Consider the following 13,068-nt stretch of genomic DNA (forward strand, 5'->3'; position numbering starts at 1 on the left):
TGGGCAGGGAACTAGATCTGACATGCCACAACTAAGTTTGCAAGGCATAACTAAAGATCCCATGTGCTACAGCTATGACTCAGTGCAGTCAAAAGAAAAAAAATTAAAATTTAAAAGGTTAAAAATAAAAATAAATGGTCTGGATAACAGGAATCCCAGAAAGAGAGTAGTGGGAGAAAAATATTTGAAAAAATACAGATAGAACATTTATTTTCTTACTAAGAAATTTAGCAAACCTTTGGTGATGGACAGGGAGACCTGGCGTGCTGTGATTCATGGGGTCGCGGAGAGTCGGGCACGACTGAGCGACTGAACTGAAGCAGATAAATACACTCACATACACTAAGGTAAATCAAAATTCAGAACTGTGAGAAAAATCAACTTTTGTTGTTGTTTAAGGCACCCAGTCCTTGGTACTTCATTTTGGAAGCCCTAGTTTACAAATAAACTACTAAAAATCATAAGGCAGCTGGAACACATCCTTCAGTCATCTTAATAGCCAGCAGAGTGATCTTTTTAAAATCCATAAAACAGATTCACTGGAGATCACTCTATATCTTAAGAAATTTGAGTCATTTTGGTTAAAACATTCAACTTTATAGTGGGAAAGACCACTGCTCTTCAAAGTTCTGAATTTATTTTTTCATGGTCTCTATGGACCCATTCCTACAACTCTAAGTAATGTATGTGTTGAACACTGCCAGCTGATATACAGTATCTCAAGATCTTTACCACTGTCCACAAGAAGCTAAATTAATTCATGCTTTTGTGACTGTACCAACTTTACTTAAGGCTTCAAGAGCTATGGGAGGAAACTGTATTATGAACTGCCTCCTAACTGGTTTTCTCTTTGACACTGCATTGGCTTCCCAAACCAGTAAATCGCTATGTGACTATCTCTACAACCTCCTAAATAATAAACTCTAACTTCCCTTCCCTTACTGGACCTATCTCAGTACTGAGTCCTGAGTTATTTTGCTGAATAATACGTTATTCTGCTATTCTATCCTTTTACCCAGAAGTTTAAGCATATTGCTCCCTTGTTTGAAACTCATTTGTCATTTCCTGATTACTTATATGCAGAGCCTAGACTCTAGTCCAGAATTCCAGGATCTCAGCAATTTTCTCCTTCTAACTTCCAATGTAATCACAACTGGAGCCACAAAAAGCACATTCAGCCCCGATGAGCATGGCAGCTTCCCTGTCTTGGTCCTAGATGCCTGAACCAAAGATGTCAGCTGCTATACCTTTGCCTGCTTCCTCACTGGTTCTCTGTGGGCCAGAGCTCTGTTCTCTTGAGCTGCCCTCCACAGAGAGCTTTCAGGTACTTCAGTCTTTCTCAGAGTGCCTGACACAAAGTGGGTACTCAATAATAATTATGATGAATGAATATATGAACGAGAGCAAATAAACAACTACATTAAAAATCTTCCAAGGAGTCTCGCTGCTTAACAGAATAAAGTCCACAATGAATCTGGATGTTAAGGGCCCCTTAGTATCTGTGCCCAGCCTATTTTTCCCAGCTTCTCACTGGTTCCCACCCCCTGATTTTTAGACTCCTTCAATTCTTGTCAGGAACATTAAAGGCAGGCCCTGCCTCCTGGAGGCAATGGATAGGGATGAAGAGATGGGAGGGTGCTAGGCCTCTGACTTTACCTGTGTAACTGGTGATACCTTGGAGGATTTTTTCACTCTGACTTTCTCTCAACCTAGAAGGAAGCAGAGTGTTCATGAGCCTCACAGACCTCTTTCAAAGCAACAATAATAACAGGCAGTGGACAGAAAAGAACATTACCCAGTCAAATGCTACCTTAGGCAGAGGGTTTGTAGCATCCACCCTTAAAAGATAACTCAAATGAAATGAAATGATGGGCATGATGAGGTCTAAGGAACCATGGTCCCTTCTAGCTAAAATTCTTCTACCAGATGTCCCCTCCCCCACCCTGAACCTTGTGATCTTGTAGCATTTTCCTTCAAGAATTCTCAAATGTCATTTTTTTTTGACAGATAAAAAGACTATGGTCTTCAAGAGGACAGTGATTTTCCCACGGTCACCCAGCAACTAAAGGAAAAGCCAGGACTAAAACCCAGGCTTCCTGGAGTGTTAGCTTGCCCTTTACACAGCACCTTGCTATGTCCCATCCTGTGGAAAGGGGGAAGGTGGAGGCACTTGTTCTGAACAGTCTTCAACCCCTCTCCTCTCCCAACTGATCCACACAGGATCTGTATTAACAGGCTTTGATTATGCTTTAGGGAGAGTCCTAATTCTTAGAATATGATCTCGTGCTGAGGAGGAAGAAGGGGTGTGAGGAGCTGCAGGCAGCATGAGAAGAAATGGGAGGTTAGGATGATAAAACCTTATCTCCCTGAGGATTTGCTACGTGGGATTACAGGAAGAATGTAACCATTTATTTTTCTTAAATTTCTGTAAAATCATTTATATTTTTGGAAAAAATCCTTTAAAATTACAAATAAATGCTTACCAAATAGAATAAAATATGGCAACAATGAAAACTGCAGAAAGAATATCCAAGAAAATCCACAAGAACATATAGAAATCTGGTGTCTGCAAAACAGAAAACACAGTTATAGGAGTTTGCACCTGGAAGGGATTGTAGCTCATGTGGGTCAAGTCCCTTGCTTGAATCAGGGATGGAGCAGGGGCAGAGCACAGGGCGGAACCATGATTGACAGAGTTGGTGTCAAACACAGAGGGTACCCACTGCTATCCTAACAATCCCCTCTTACATGTGCCAAGGGCTCTACAAGGGCTAAAACACTCCACACACTTTATCTCCCTGGACCCTCGACTGAAGTCTGAGGGAGTCCCAGAGATGTCACATCTCAAGTCTGTTCTGGACCCAGGACTACAAGCCCAAGTTTCTTGACTTCCAGGGCTCTATGTGTTCATTGCACAGCTTTCCAAACCTGGCTGTACTTCTAAATCTACCTGAGCATCAGATTTTAGTAATACAGGTTCCTGGGTCTCATTAGAGACTCAGGAATTAGGATTTCTGCCCTTCAGAAACAAGTAATCAGTCTGTGAACCAGCATTTAGGAATCATTCCCCTAAATCACTGTACTTCAAAGAAGCATGTTTAAAATACAATTCTTAACCAAGACTAACATGCCTACTTCTTGAGTCCCCTTGCATAAATCACCCATTTCACAAAGCTCCATCTTCTAGCTTCACTTGCATGAGCTTTTAAATTCCCTGGTTTGATCCTCCCTTTCTACCTTCATTATTTCACCTCCAATACTACTTGATGGTACTGGGTCTGACATGATTTTTTCTTTCTTATTCCATTTTCCACCCAATCACAAGGTCTTTTCTTGGACTTATTAGTAATGATAATATTAACAACAATAACACAAATGATTGTGATAATGATGAGCACAACTAGCATTAATGAGCATTTATAGGAGCTAAGGAAGTGTTATAAGCATGTTAAGGGTATTTGCACAGCAATCCTTCAAACAGATCTAGCAGGCAGATACAGTAGAAGCTTTTAACCAAGTTCCACTAATCTAAGGCTCCTAATGCCCTATGGTGGAGAAGAAAATGGCATCCCACTCCAGTATTCTTGCCTAGAGAATCCCATGGACAGAGGAACCTGGTTGGCTGCTGTCCATAGTGTTGCACAGAGTTGGACACGCCTGAAGCAACTTAGCATGCATGTATACACTGAAGAAGGAAATAGTAACCCACTCCAGCGTTCTTGCCTGAATCCCAGGGACAGAGGAGCCTGGTGGGCTGCCGTCTATGGGGTCGCACAGAATCAGACATGACTGAAGCGACTTAGCAGCACCAATGCCCTATGGGAACCTGACCAATGCCTTGGCCTGTTCTGGGATGCTCATTGGGTGTGCTCTACAGTCACTAAGAATCAGTTGTTCTTGCTGTCCATATTGCTTTTTAACAACTGTACTTGTTATGATTGTGCAGTATAATTAAATATTACTCAGATCTGTAAAAATTGAGTAAAAAAATATGGCATTTTCAAAGGAAACTGAGTCAATGCTTAGAAATACTTGATGATGAAAGGAAAGGCTATTAAAAAATAAGCTGCAGGATTTCCCTGGTGGTGCAGTGAGTAAGAATTCGCCTGCCAACGCAGGAGATGCAGAAGATGTGGGTTCAATCCCTGGGTTGAGAAGACCTTCTGGAGGAGGAAATGGCAACCCACTCCAGTAATCTTGTCTGCAGAACCCCATGGACAGAGGAGCCTGGCCGGCTGCAGTTCACAGGGTCACACGACTGGGGCACTGAGCACACACATGTCAGTGCAGGGGACGAGCATTCAGTCCTTGCCCTGGGAAGATTTCGCATACTGAAGAACTACTAAACACCATGCACCACAACTACGGAGTGCATGCTGTAGAGCCCGCAGCCACAACGACGGAGGCCCACACACTCCAGGGCCTGAGAGCTGCAGACACTGAGCTTGTGTGCCCTAGATGCATGCTCCACATCAAGAAAAGCCACCGAAATGAGAAGCCTTCTTTCTCCCTGCAATGAAGAGTGGCCCTTGCTTGCCACAACTAGAGAAAGCCCTTGCAAATCAATGCAGTCCCAGCACAGCCCTAAAAAAACAAAACAAAAAGAACCTGCAAATGAATTAGGTATGAGTGAAACAGTAAGAGACTAGGGGTGGTGGGATTATTATAAAAATCTGGGTGGATTCCTCATTCTCCCAATGACTTTAAGAATCGGACATGACTTAGTGTCTGAATAATAACCAAAGGAAACAAAACTTAGAAATTATACTTGGTTCATTTTGGAGTATATATAAGCAAGGGAATACAGAAGCCAATCAGCTGAAATGCCCTCAAAGGAAAGACCTTGAGTCTTTGTCGAAAGGTGAATAAGTATTTTTAAATGTATGAGTTATGTATGTGGTCGATTGTTTATAAAAACAACCACAATATTTCCCACCAAACGCAGGCCTGTATGGAATATGACTTTGTTGTTCCTCTCCATCAAGAAGTAAAGTGTGTCTCTCCTCTGCCCCCCCTTAAATCTGGACTTGACCATGTGATCATCTTTGGCCAGTGGAACATTAGCAAACATCACACTTGGGCAATCTTTGAAGAGGCATATGTTTTGGGGCTTGACCTCTTGTTGCTGAGAACCCAATGCCACCAGGCGAACATGAGTAATTGGCTTCATTGAGGACGAATGACTAAATGAAGAGAGACCTCAGTCATTCCAGGTAGAATCCTAGACATATGGGTGAGGCCATCCTAGATCACCTAGCCCAGCCAAGGTGGGCTAGGACCAGTGGCTGGGACCAGAGAAAGCACTCAACCATCATAATAAATGTGACAAATATTTGTGGCTGGGACCAGAGAAAGCACTCAACCATAATAATAAATATGACAAATATTTGTCAGTTTTAAGCCACTAAGTATTAGATAGGTTTTTTCAACATACTAAAATGCTAACAGACCACATATCACTTATTTCACAATTCCTCATCTACAGTTTTTGAATTAACAGACCGCTAAGCAGACAGGACTATATTGGATTAAAATAGCTTTTACTGTAATACTTTTAATCCCCAGTTTACAAATAACAAACTGAAGCCTAGACAAGTTAACATTTCCAAGTTCACACAGTAAGGGGTTGGGCCAAGATCTGAGCCAGCATATTTTAACCCAGAGTGTGGGCTGCTTAGGCAGGCCCATGGATACTGGCCTTACCTTCCTGAATAACTGACCTTGAGTCCTTTAAAAAAAGCCCAGGCCAGGTGTAGAAACAAGCTTTTGACTTAACATCCTTTACACTCTCTAAATTTTGAATCACATGAATTTATTATCAATTCAAACATTAAATTGAAAAGTTTTACTTAAAGTTTTATTTAATATACCCAAAGGGACAACTTTTAGACGTTATTGGTTTAGAGGGATAGGATTATGGAGGGGTATATTGATTTCCAATTTATGTATTTTAGAATGATTGAATTTTATATACTGAACAAGTTTAACCAATTTTTAAAAACAAAAATGCTAGAAAAATGTATAATGTATACATGATAGAGGAGATTACAGAGACAGACAAACAGAGAGGCTTCACCTATGCCAAGAGACCTGTCATCCAAGGTCTCCTTGAGCGTAATCTGAAGAATGCTGCCCCAGGCACCAAGGAAGAAGGAGAAAGCAGTTGGATAATCCACCATAGGGCCTCAATGCAGTACTGGCTCTAAGAGATTGTGCCCATGGCCCTGGTCACCTCATACCTGCTCCTGACCCTGATCAAGTGAGAAACAAGGACCAGTGAGGCTGGAGGTATGGAGAAAGCAACCCAAAATATGTAAGCTCCTCATTTAGGTTTCTCTGACTAAAACTTTGATGTTCAAGGCAGTTTAGAGTTTGGGTTATTATTCTGGACAAGACACTTGATGTTGAATTGAGGCTTTCTGGTGATTAACAAGGACTTTAAAAGTTATCTAAGAGTGACTATAGAGAAACTATGGAATCTGAGTGAGATCTTATTCAGGGACAAGAAAAGACTGAGGTTATGGAGCAGTTTTCTTCTGTAGGCTATTGTGTCTGACTCAGTCATCCCATTCTACCTCTACACTGATAAGAAAAATTAGCTCTGTATCAGTTAACTGGTTAGCTGGGGCTCCCTTCATAGATAATAAGTGATGGGATTTATCTGGAAGTGTAACCCAGATGTTCAGGCCCCCATGCCTCTAACCATAAGCAGCAGCTGGATACACACTCTCCTTTTCAAAAGCATTTTTGCTCAGGATACACAGTTTTCACTTGGTTTCTTTCCCACACCTCATATCATGGTCATCGTTGCTGTACCTTCAGGAAGGTGGGGCTGCAGTAACAAAACTCTGGAATCTGACCTCATTCTGAATATTGCATTCATGTGATGATGTCAAGGATCTTAACTTCCAAGTTTCAGATTCCCCATGGTGATACTCCTACTGGGTTGAATTCAACTCCAGAGCACTGCATTACATTATGCATGAAAGGCACATGGTGAGGATTCAATAAACAGGGATTATTATACCATTAATAGTAATTTCTCCCTGAAAAATCACAGAAGGTGTTGGGTGAGAGAAGGGGGAATGCCATATCTTCAATGGCACATAAGTCTCTGCTCTCAAGTAGCTCACCTAGAGACTACACAGTGCGCTAGGCAGGGGTGGGAGGGGGACAGAGACGCCTATTGTACCAGACTTGGAAGAACAATCTGGGCAACCAGCTCACCATGAAGTAGTAAGGGTGATTGATCTGCTTCAGGACCTGAATGTTGTCTGTGGTCACTGAGTGAATACTGGAACACCAGGCCAGTGAGAAGAGCCAAGGCTCATTGACGAGGTATACGTTGATGGTGATGTTGGCCGCTTTATATTCTCTGGGGAGAAAAAGAACCCACAGGAGATTCAGACTTAATCTCACTCTCACGTCTAAAAGGGAAACAGCCACTGTGTCGTGAAAGGTTGCTTAAATCACTGGAAACACCTGGTCATGTGACAGCTTATGATATGACATGCTGAATTAGCTCATGTTGAAATGAGGATAAAGCTCTAGACTTTACTCTTTTACTCCTATACCAACAGTAGTATTTTATTCTTTTTCTAGTTTTAAAATTTTTATTGAAATATAGTTGGTTTACAATGTTGTGTCAGTTTCAGGTTTATAGCAAAGTGATTCAATTATACATATATACCTCTATCTAAATCTATTCTTTAGAAACTTCTTCATTGTAGATTATTGTAAGATGTTGACTAGTTTCCTGTGCTACACTCTGGGTCCTTGTTGGTTATCTATTTTATTTATAGTGGTGTGTTTATTTTAATCCCAAACTCCTAATTTATCCCTCTCCCTTTTCCTTTGGTAACCATAAGCTTGTTTTCTATGTCAACAGTAATAGTAGTATTTTAGTAAACTACATGCCCTGACAAAAAAGGAGGGAAGGGAGGGAGAGAGGGAGGAAAAAGGAAAGCCCTGTCAGACTTTGTCAATTTCAATTCATGGTGTAAATATTCCTACAGTTTTTCTCCCATAAGCTGCGATGTGCCAGCTGCAGTACACTATCGTGCAGCAAATGTACTTACTTCCATCATAGCGCTTACCACCCTTTACTCTATCTGCTTTCCTATCAGTCTTCTTCACCTGACTGTAGCAAATTAAAAGCAAAGACTTTGTGTTACTCGTCTCTGCATATCCAGTACCTGCTTCATAAATAGTTAACTGAATGTTGATCTGGTAAATATTTACACTTCAAATATAAAGAATTTTTTAAAGCACTTAGGAGAAATGGAACCCAAATTTCCCTGTACACTAAATGCCAGTAGGTATTTGTGCACTGTCTAAAGAGACAGAAAGAAAGTAAGTAGAAGAAGGGTTAGTAATTCTAGTCAAGTTGTCATTTTTTGGAAAACCTCTCACAAAATACAGCAGGTAAATCCCTTGAAAATTTTTTGTTGTAACCTTGAAATGGCATAGCATATTGGAACAGCTCTGTGCAAGTCTGCATTTGCATCTATCTTTGCTTTGTACTAGCTTCACAAGTTTTTAGGTTCAGTGTAAAAACTGTAAGATAAAAATAATACTACCACTTTTGAAGGAGTGCTTGCAATTAGTTACCCATATTGGGAGAAGGCAATGACAAGCCACTCCAGTACTATTGCCTAGAAAATCCCATGGATGGAAGAGCCTGGTAGGCTGCAGTCCGTGGGGTCGCTAAGGGTCGGACACGACTGAGCGACTTCACTTTCACTTTTCACTTTCCACTTTCTCACATTGGAGAAGGAAATGGCAACCCACTCCAGTGTTCTTGCCTGGAGAATCCCAGGGACGGGGGAGCCTGGTGGGCTTCCGTCTATGGGGTCACACAGAGTCGGACACGACTGAAGTGACTTAGCAGCAGCAGCAGCATTGGGTAACTAAGACAATTCTAAAGAATTAGAATTAGAGACAATTCTAAGATAATTCTACAGATCACCTAAAGATTAAGACAAAAACAGATATAAGGATACAGTAGTAAAAAGCTACCTTTTAAAACTATTTGAAATCAACACACAAAAACCATTCACAATTTCTATATATTAATAACGAACCTATATAAACTGAAATATAATGTACCATTAAAAATTACCCCAAAGAAATGTAAATACACAGGTATTAACAAAACAAGCATAGGATCTGTAAGCCATAAAACACAAACTATTGATGAAGGTAATCAAAGAATATTTAAGAAGTGAATAGATGTGTATTTATGAATTGGAAGACTTAGCATCATAAAATTCTCCTCAAACTGATCTATAGGTTAATGCAATTTCTACCAAAATATCACGAAGGTTTTTTTTTTCTTTTAATACAATTAACCTGACTCTAAAATGTATGTCAAAAGGCACAGCCCAAAATTAACAAAAACTTTATTGAAAAAGAAGAATAAAGTGAGAGAGAATCATTCTACTTAATATTAAGTCTTACTATATAGCTACAGTAATCAAGACAGGCTGCAGTCCATGGGGTCGCTATGGGTCGGACACGACTGAGCGACTTCACTTTCACTTTTCACTTTCACACATTGGAGAAGGAAATGGCAACCCACTCCAGTGTTCTTGCTTGGAGAATCCCAGGGACGGGGGAGCCTGGTGGGCTTCCATCTATGGGGTCACACAGAGTTGGACACAACTGAAGTGACTTAGCAGCAGCAGCAGCAGCAGACATATGAAACTGTGGGACACAATTTTAAACCCAGAAATAGATCCATAGAATATGTCAAAATGATTTTTGACAAAGGTGTAAAAACAATTCAGTGGGATAAGAGTTTTTCAACAAATGGTACTAGAGCAATTGGACAGGCATACATAGGCAAAAAACCTAGAAACCCTCAACTTACACCACATACTTCATATAAAAATTGACTCAGCCATTAAAAAGAATGCATTTGAACCAGTTCTAATGAGGTGGATGAAACTAGAGCCTATTATACAGAGTGAAGTAAGCCAGAAAGAAAAACACCAATACAATATACTAACGCATATATATGGAATTTAAAAAGATGAAAATGATAACCCTGTTTACGAGACAGCAAAAGAGACACAGATGTATAGAACAGTCTTTGGGACTCTGTGGGAGAGGGTGAGGGTGGGATGTTTGGGAGAATGGCATTGAAACATGTATATTATCATATGTGAAATGAATCGCCAGTTCAGGGTCGATGCATGTTATAGGATGCTCGGGGCTGGTATGCGGGGATGACCCAGAGGGAGGATAAGGGGAGGAGGGAGGTGGGAGGGGGGTTGGGGAGGGGGAACTCATGTACACCCGGGGCAGATTCATGTCAATGTATGGCAAAACCAACCAATATAATATTGTAAAATAATTAGCCTCCAATAAAAATAAAAAATTAAAAAAAACTGACTCAAACGGATCACAGACAAACGCAATAATGTAAAACTACAAAACTTTCAAGAAAAATTGAGACTTATGGGCTAGACAGAGAACTCTTAGACTGGACAGTAAAAGCATGATACATAAATGAGAAAACTGATGATAGACCTAATAAAAAATTTAGGACTTTTGTTCTGTGGAAGAATCTTAAGGAGATGCTACAGACCAGAAATAGACTGGGACAAAATATTGGCAAAGAGAACATCCAACAAAGGATTATATCTATCCATATTTTGTCAGACCTCTCCACCATGACCTGTCCATTTGGGTGGCCCTATACGGATGGCATGGCTCATTGTTTCATTGAGTTAGACAAGGCTGTGATCCATGTGACCAGTTTGGTTAGTTTACTGTAACTGTGGTGGTTTTCATGGTGGTTTTCATTCTGTCTGCCCTCTAATGGATAAGGATGAGAGGTTTCTTGATGGGAGGGACTGACTGAGGGGGAATCTGGGTCTTGCTCTTATGGGCGGGCCATGCTCAGTTCAGTCGTTCAGTCGTGTCCGACCCTTTGCGACCCCATGAATCACAGCACGCAAGGCCTCCTTGTCCATCACCAACTCCCGGAGTTCACTCACTCAAACTCACCTCCATTGAGTCAGTGATGTCATCCAGCCATCTCATTCTCTGCTGTCCCCTTCTCCTCCTGACCCCAATCCCTCCCAGCATCAGAGTCTTTCCCAGTGAGTCAACTCTTCGCATGAGGTGGCCAAAGTATTGGAGTTTCGGTTCAGCATCAGTCCTTCCAATGAACACCCAGGACTGATCTCCTTTAGGATGGACTGGTTGGATATCCTTGAAGTCCAAGGGACTCTCAAGAGTCTTCTCCAACACCACAGTACAAAAGCATCAATTCTTTGGCGATCAGCTTTCTTCACAGTCCAACTCTCACATCCATATATGACCACTGGAAAAACCATAGCCTTGACTAGATGGACCTTGGTTGGCAAAGATAGATATGCTATCTAGGTTGCTCATAACTTTCCTTCCAAGGAGTAAGCATCTTTTAATTTCATGACTGCAATCAGCATCTGCAGTGATTTTGGAACCCAAAAAAATAAAGTCTGACACTGTTTCCACTGTTTCCCCATCTATTTCCCATGAAGTGATGGGACAAGATGCCAAGATCTTAGTTTTCTGAATGTTGAGCTTTAAGCCAACATTTTCACTCTCCTCTTTCACTTTCATCAAGAGGCTTTTTAGTTCCTCTTCACTTTCTGCCATAAGGGTGGTGTCACCTGCATATCTGAGGTTATTGATATTTCTCCTGGCAATCTTGATTCCAGCTTGTGCTTCTTCCAGCCCAGTGTTCCTCATGATGTACTCTGCATAGAAGTTAAATAAGCAGGATGACAATATATAGCCTTGACGTACTCCTTTTCCTATTTGGAACCAGTCTGTTGTTCCATGTCCAGTTCTAACTGTCCCTTCCTGACCTGCATACAGGTTTCTCAAGAGGCAGGTCGGGTGGTCTGGTATTCCGATCTCTTTCAGAATTTTCCAGTTTATTGTGATCCACACAGTCAAAGGCTTTGTCATAGTCAATAAAGCAGATATAGATGTTTTTCTGGAACTCTCTTGCTTTTTCCATGATCCAGTGGATGTTGGCAATTTGATCTCTGGTTCCTCTGCCTTTTCTAAAACCAGCTTGAACATCTGGAAGTTCACGGTTCACATATTGCTGAAGCCTGGCTTGGAGAATTTTGAGCATGACTTTACTAGCGTATGAGATGAGTGCAATTGTGCAGTAGTCTGAGCATTCTTTGGCATTGCCTTTCTTTGCGATTGGAATGAAAACTGACCTTTTCCAGTCCTGTGGCCACTGCTGAGTTTTCCAAATTTGCTGGCATATTGAGTTCAGCACTTTCACAGCATCATCTTTCAGGATTTGAAATAGCTCAACTGGAATTCCATCACCTCCACTAGCTTTGTTTGTTCTGATGCTTTCTAAGGCCCACTTGACTTCACATTCCAAGATGCCTGGCTCTCAGTCAGTGATCACACCATTGTGATTATCCTGGTCATGAAGATCTTTTTTGTACAGCTCTTCTGTGTATTCTCACCACCTCTTCTTAATATCTTCTGCTTCTGTTAGGTCCCTATCATTTCTGTCCTTTATCGAGCCCATCTTTGTATGAAATGTTGCCTTGGTGTCTCTACTTTTCTTGAAGAGACCTCTTGTTTTTCCTATTCTGTTGTTTTCTTCTATTTCTTTGCATTGATCGCTGAGGAAGGCTTTCTTATCTCTGCTTGCTATTCTTTGGAACTCTGCATTCAGATGCTTATATCTTTCCTTTTCTCCTTTGCTTATCGCTTCTCTTCTTTTCACAGCTATTTGTAAGGCCTCCCCAGACAGCCATTTTGCTTTTTTGCATTTTTTTCCCATGGGGATGGTCTTGATCCCTGTCTCCTGTACAATGTCACGAACCTCCGTCCATAGTTCATCAGGCACTCTATCTATCAGATCTAGTCCCTTGAATCTATTTCTCACTTCCACTGTATAATCATAAGGGATTTGATTTAGGTCATATCTGAATGGTCTAGTGGTTTTCCCTACTTTCTTCAATTTAAGCCTGAATTTGGCAATAAGGAGTTCATGATCTGAGCCACTGTCAGCTCCTGGTCTTGTTTTTGCTAACTGTA

At 41.1% G+C, this 13,068-nt stretch overlaps 1 protein-coding gene across 1 annotated transcript in view; it reads right to left on the minus strand.

Annotated features, from left to right (window-relative positions):
- Positions 1-1,580: 1,580 nt before the first annotated feature.
- Positions 1,581-13,068, minus strand: part of GDPD4 (glycerophosphodiester phosphodiesterase domain containing 4) — a 100,111-nt gene continuing 88,623 nt past the window's right edge. Inside the window, exons 13-16 of the mRNA XM_055422433.2 lie at positions 7,228-7,375; positions 2,484-2,566; positions 1,657-1,709; positions 1,581-1,600 (exon numbers count right to left, since the gene is read on the minus strand). Coding sequence (XP_055278408.2) covers positions 1,581-1,600; positions 1,657-1,709; positions 2,484-2,566; positions 7,228-7,375 — 304 coding nt within the window. The remainder of the gene's footprint in view (positions 1,601-1,656; positions 1,710-2,483; positions 2,567-7,227; positions 7,376-13,068) is intronic.

This window comes from Moschus berezovskii, chromosome 14 (assembly GCF_049115385.1).
Source record: "Moschus berezovskii isolate FMDL1 chromosome 14, NW_MosBer_1.0, whole genome shotgun sequence".
NCBI classification, from domain to species: domain Eukaryota; kingdom Metazoa; phylum Chordata; class Mammalia; order Artiodactyla; family Moschidae; genus Moschus; species Moschus berezovskii.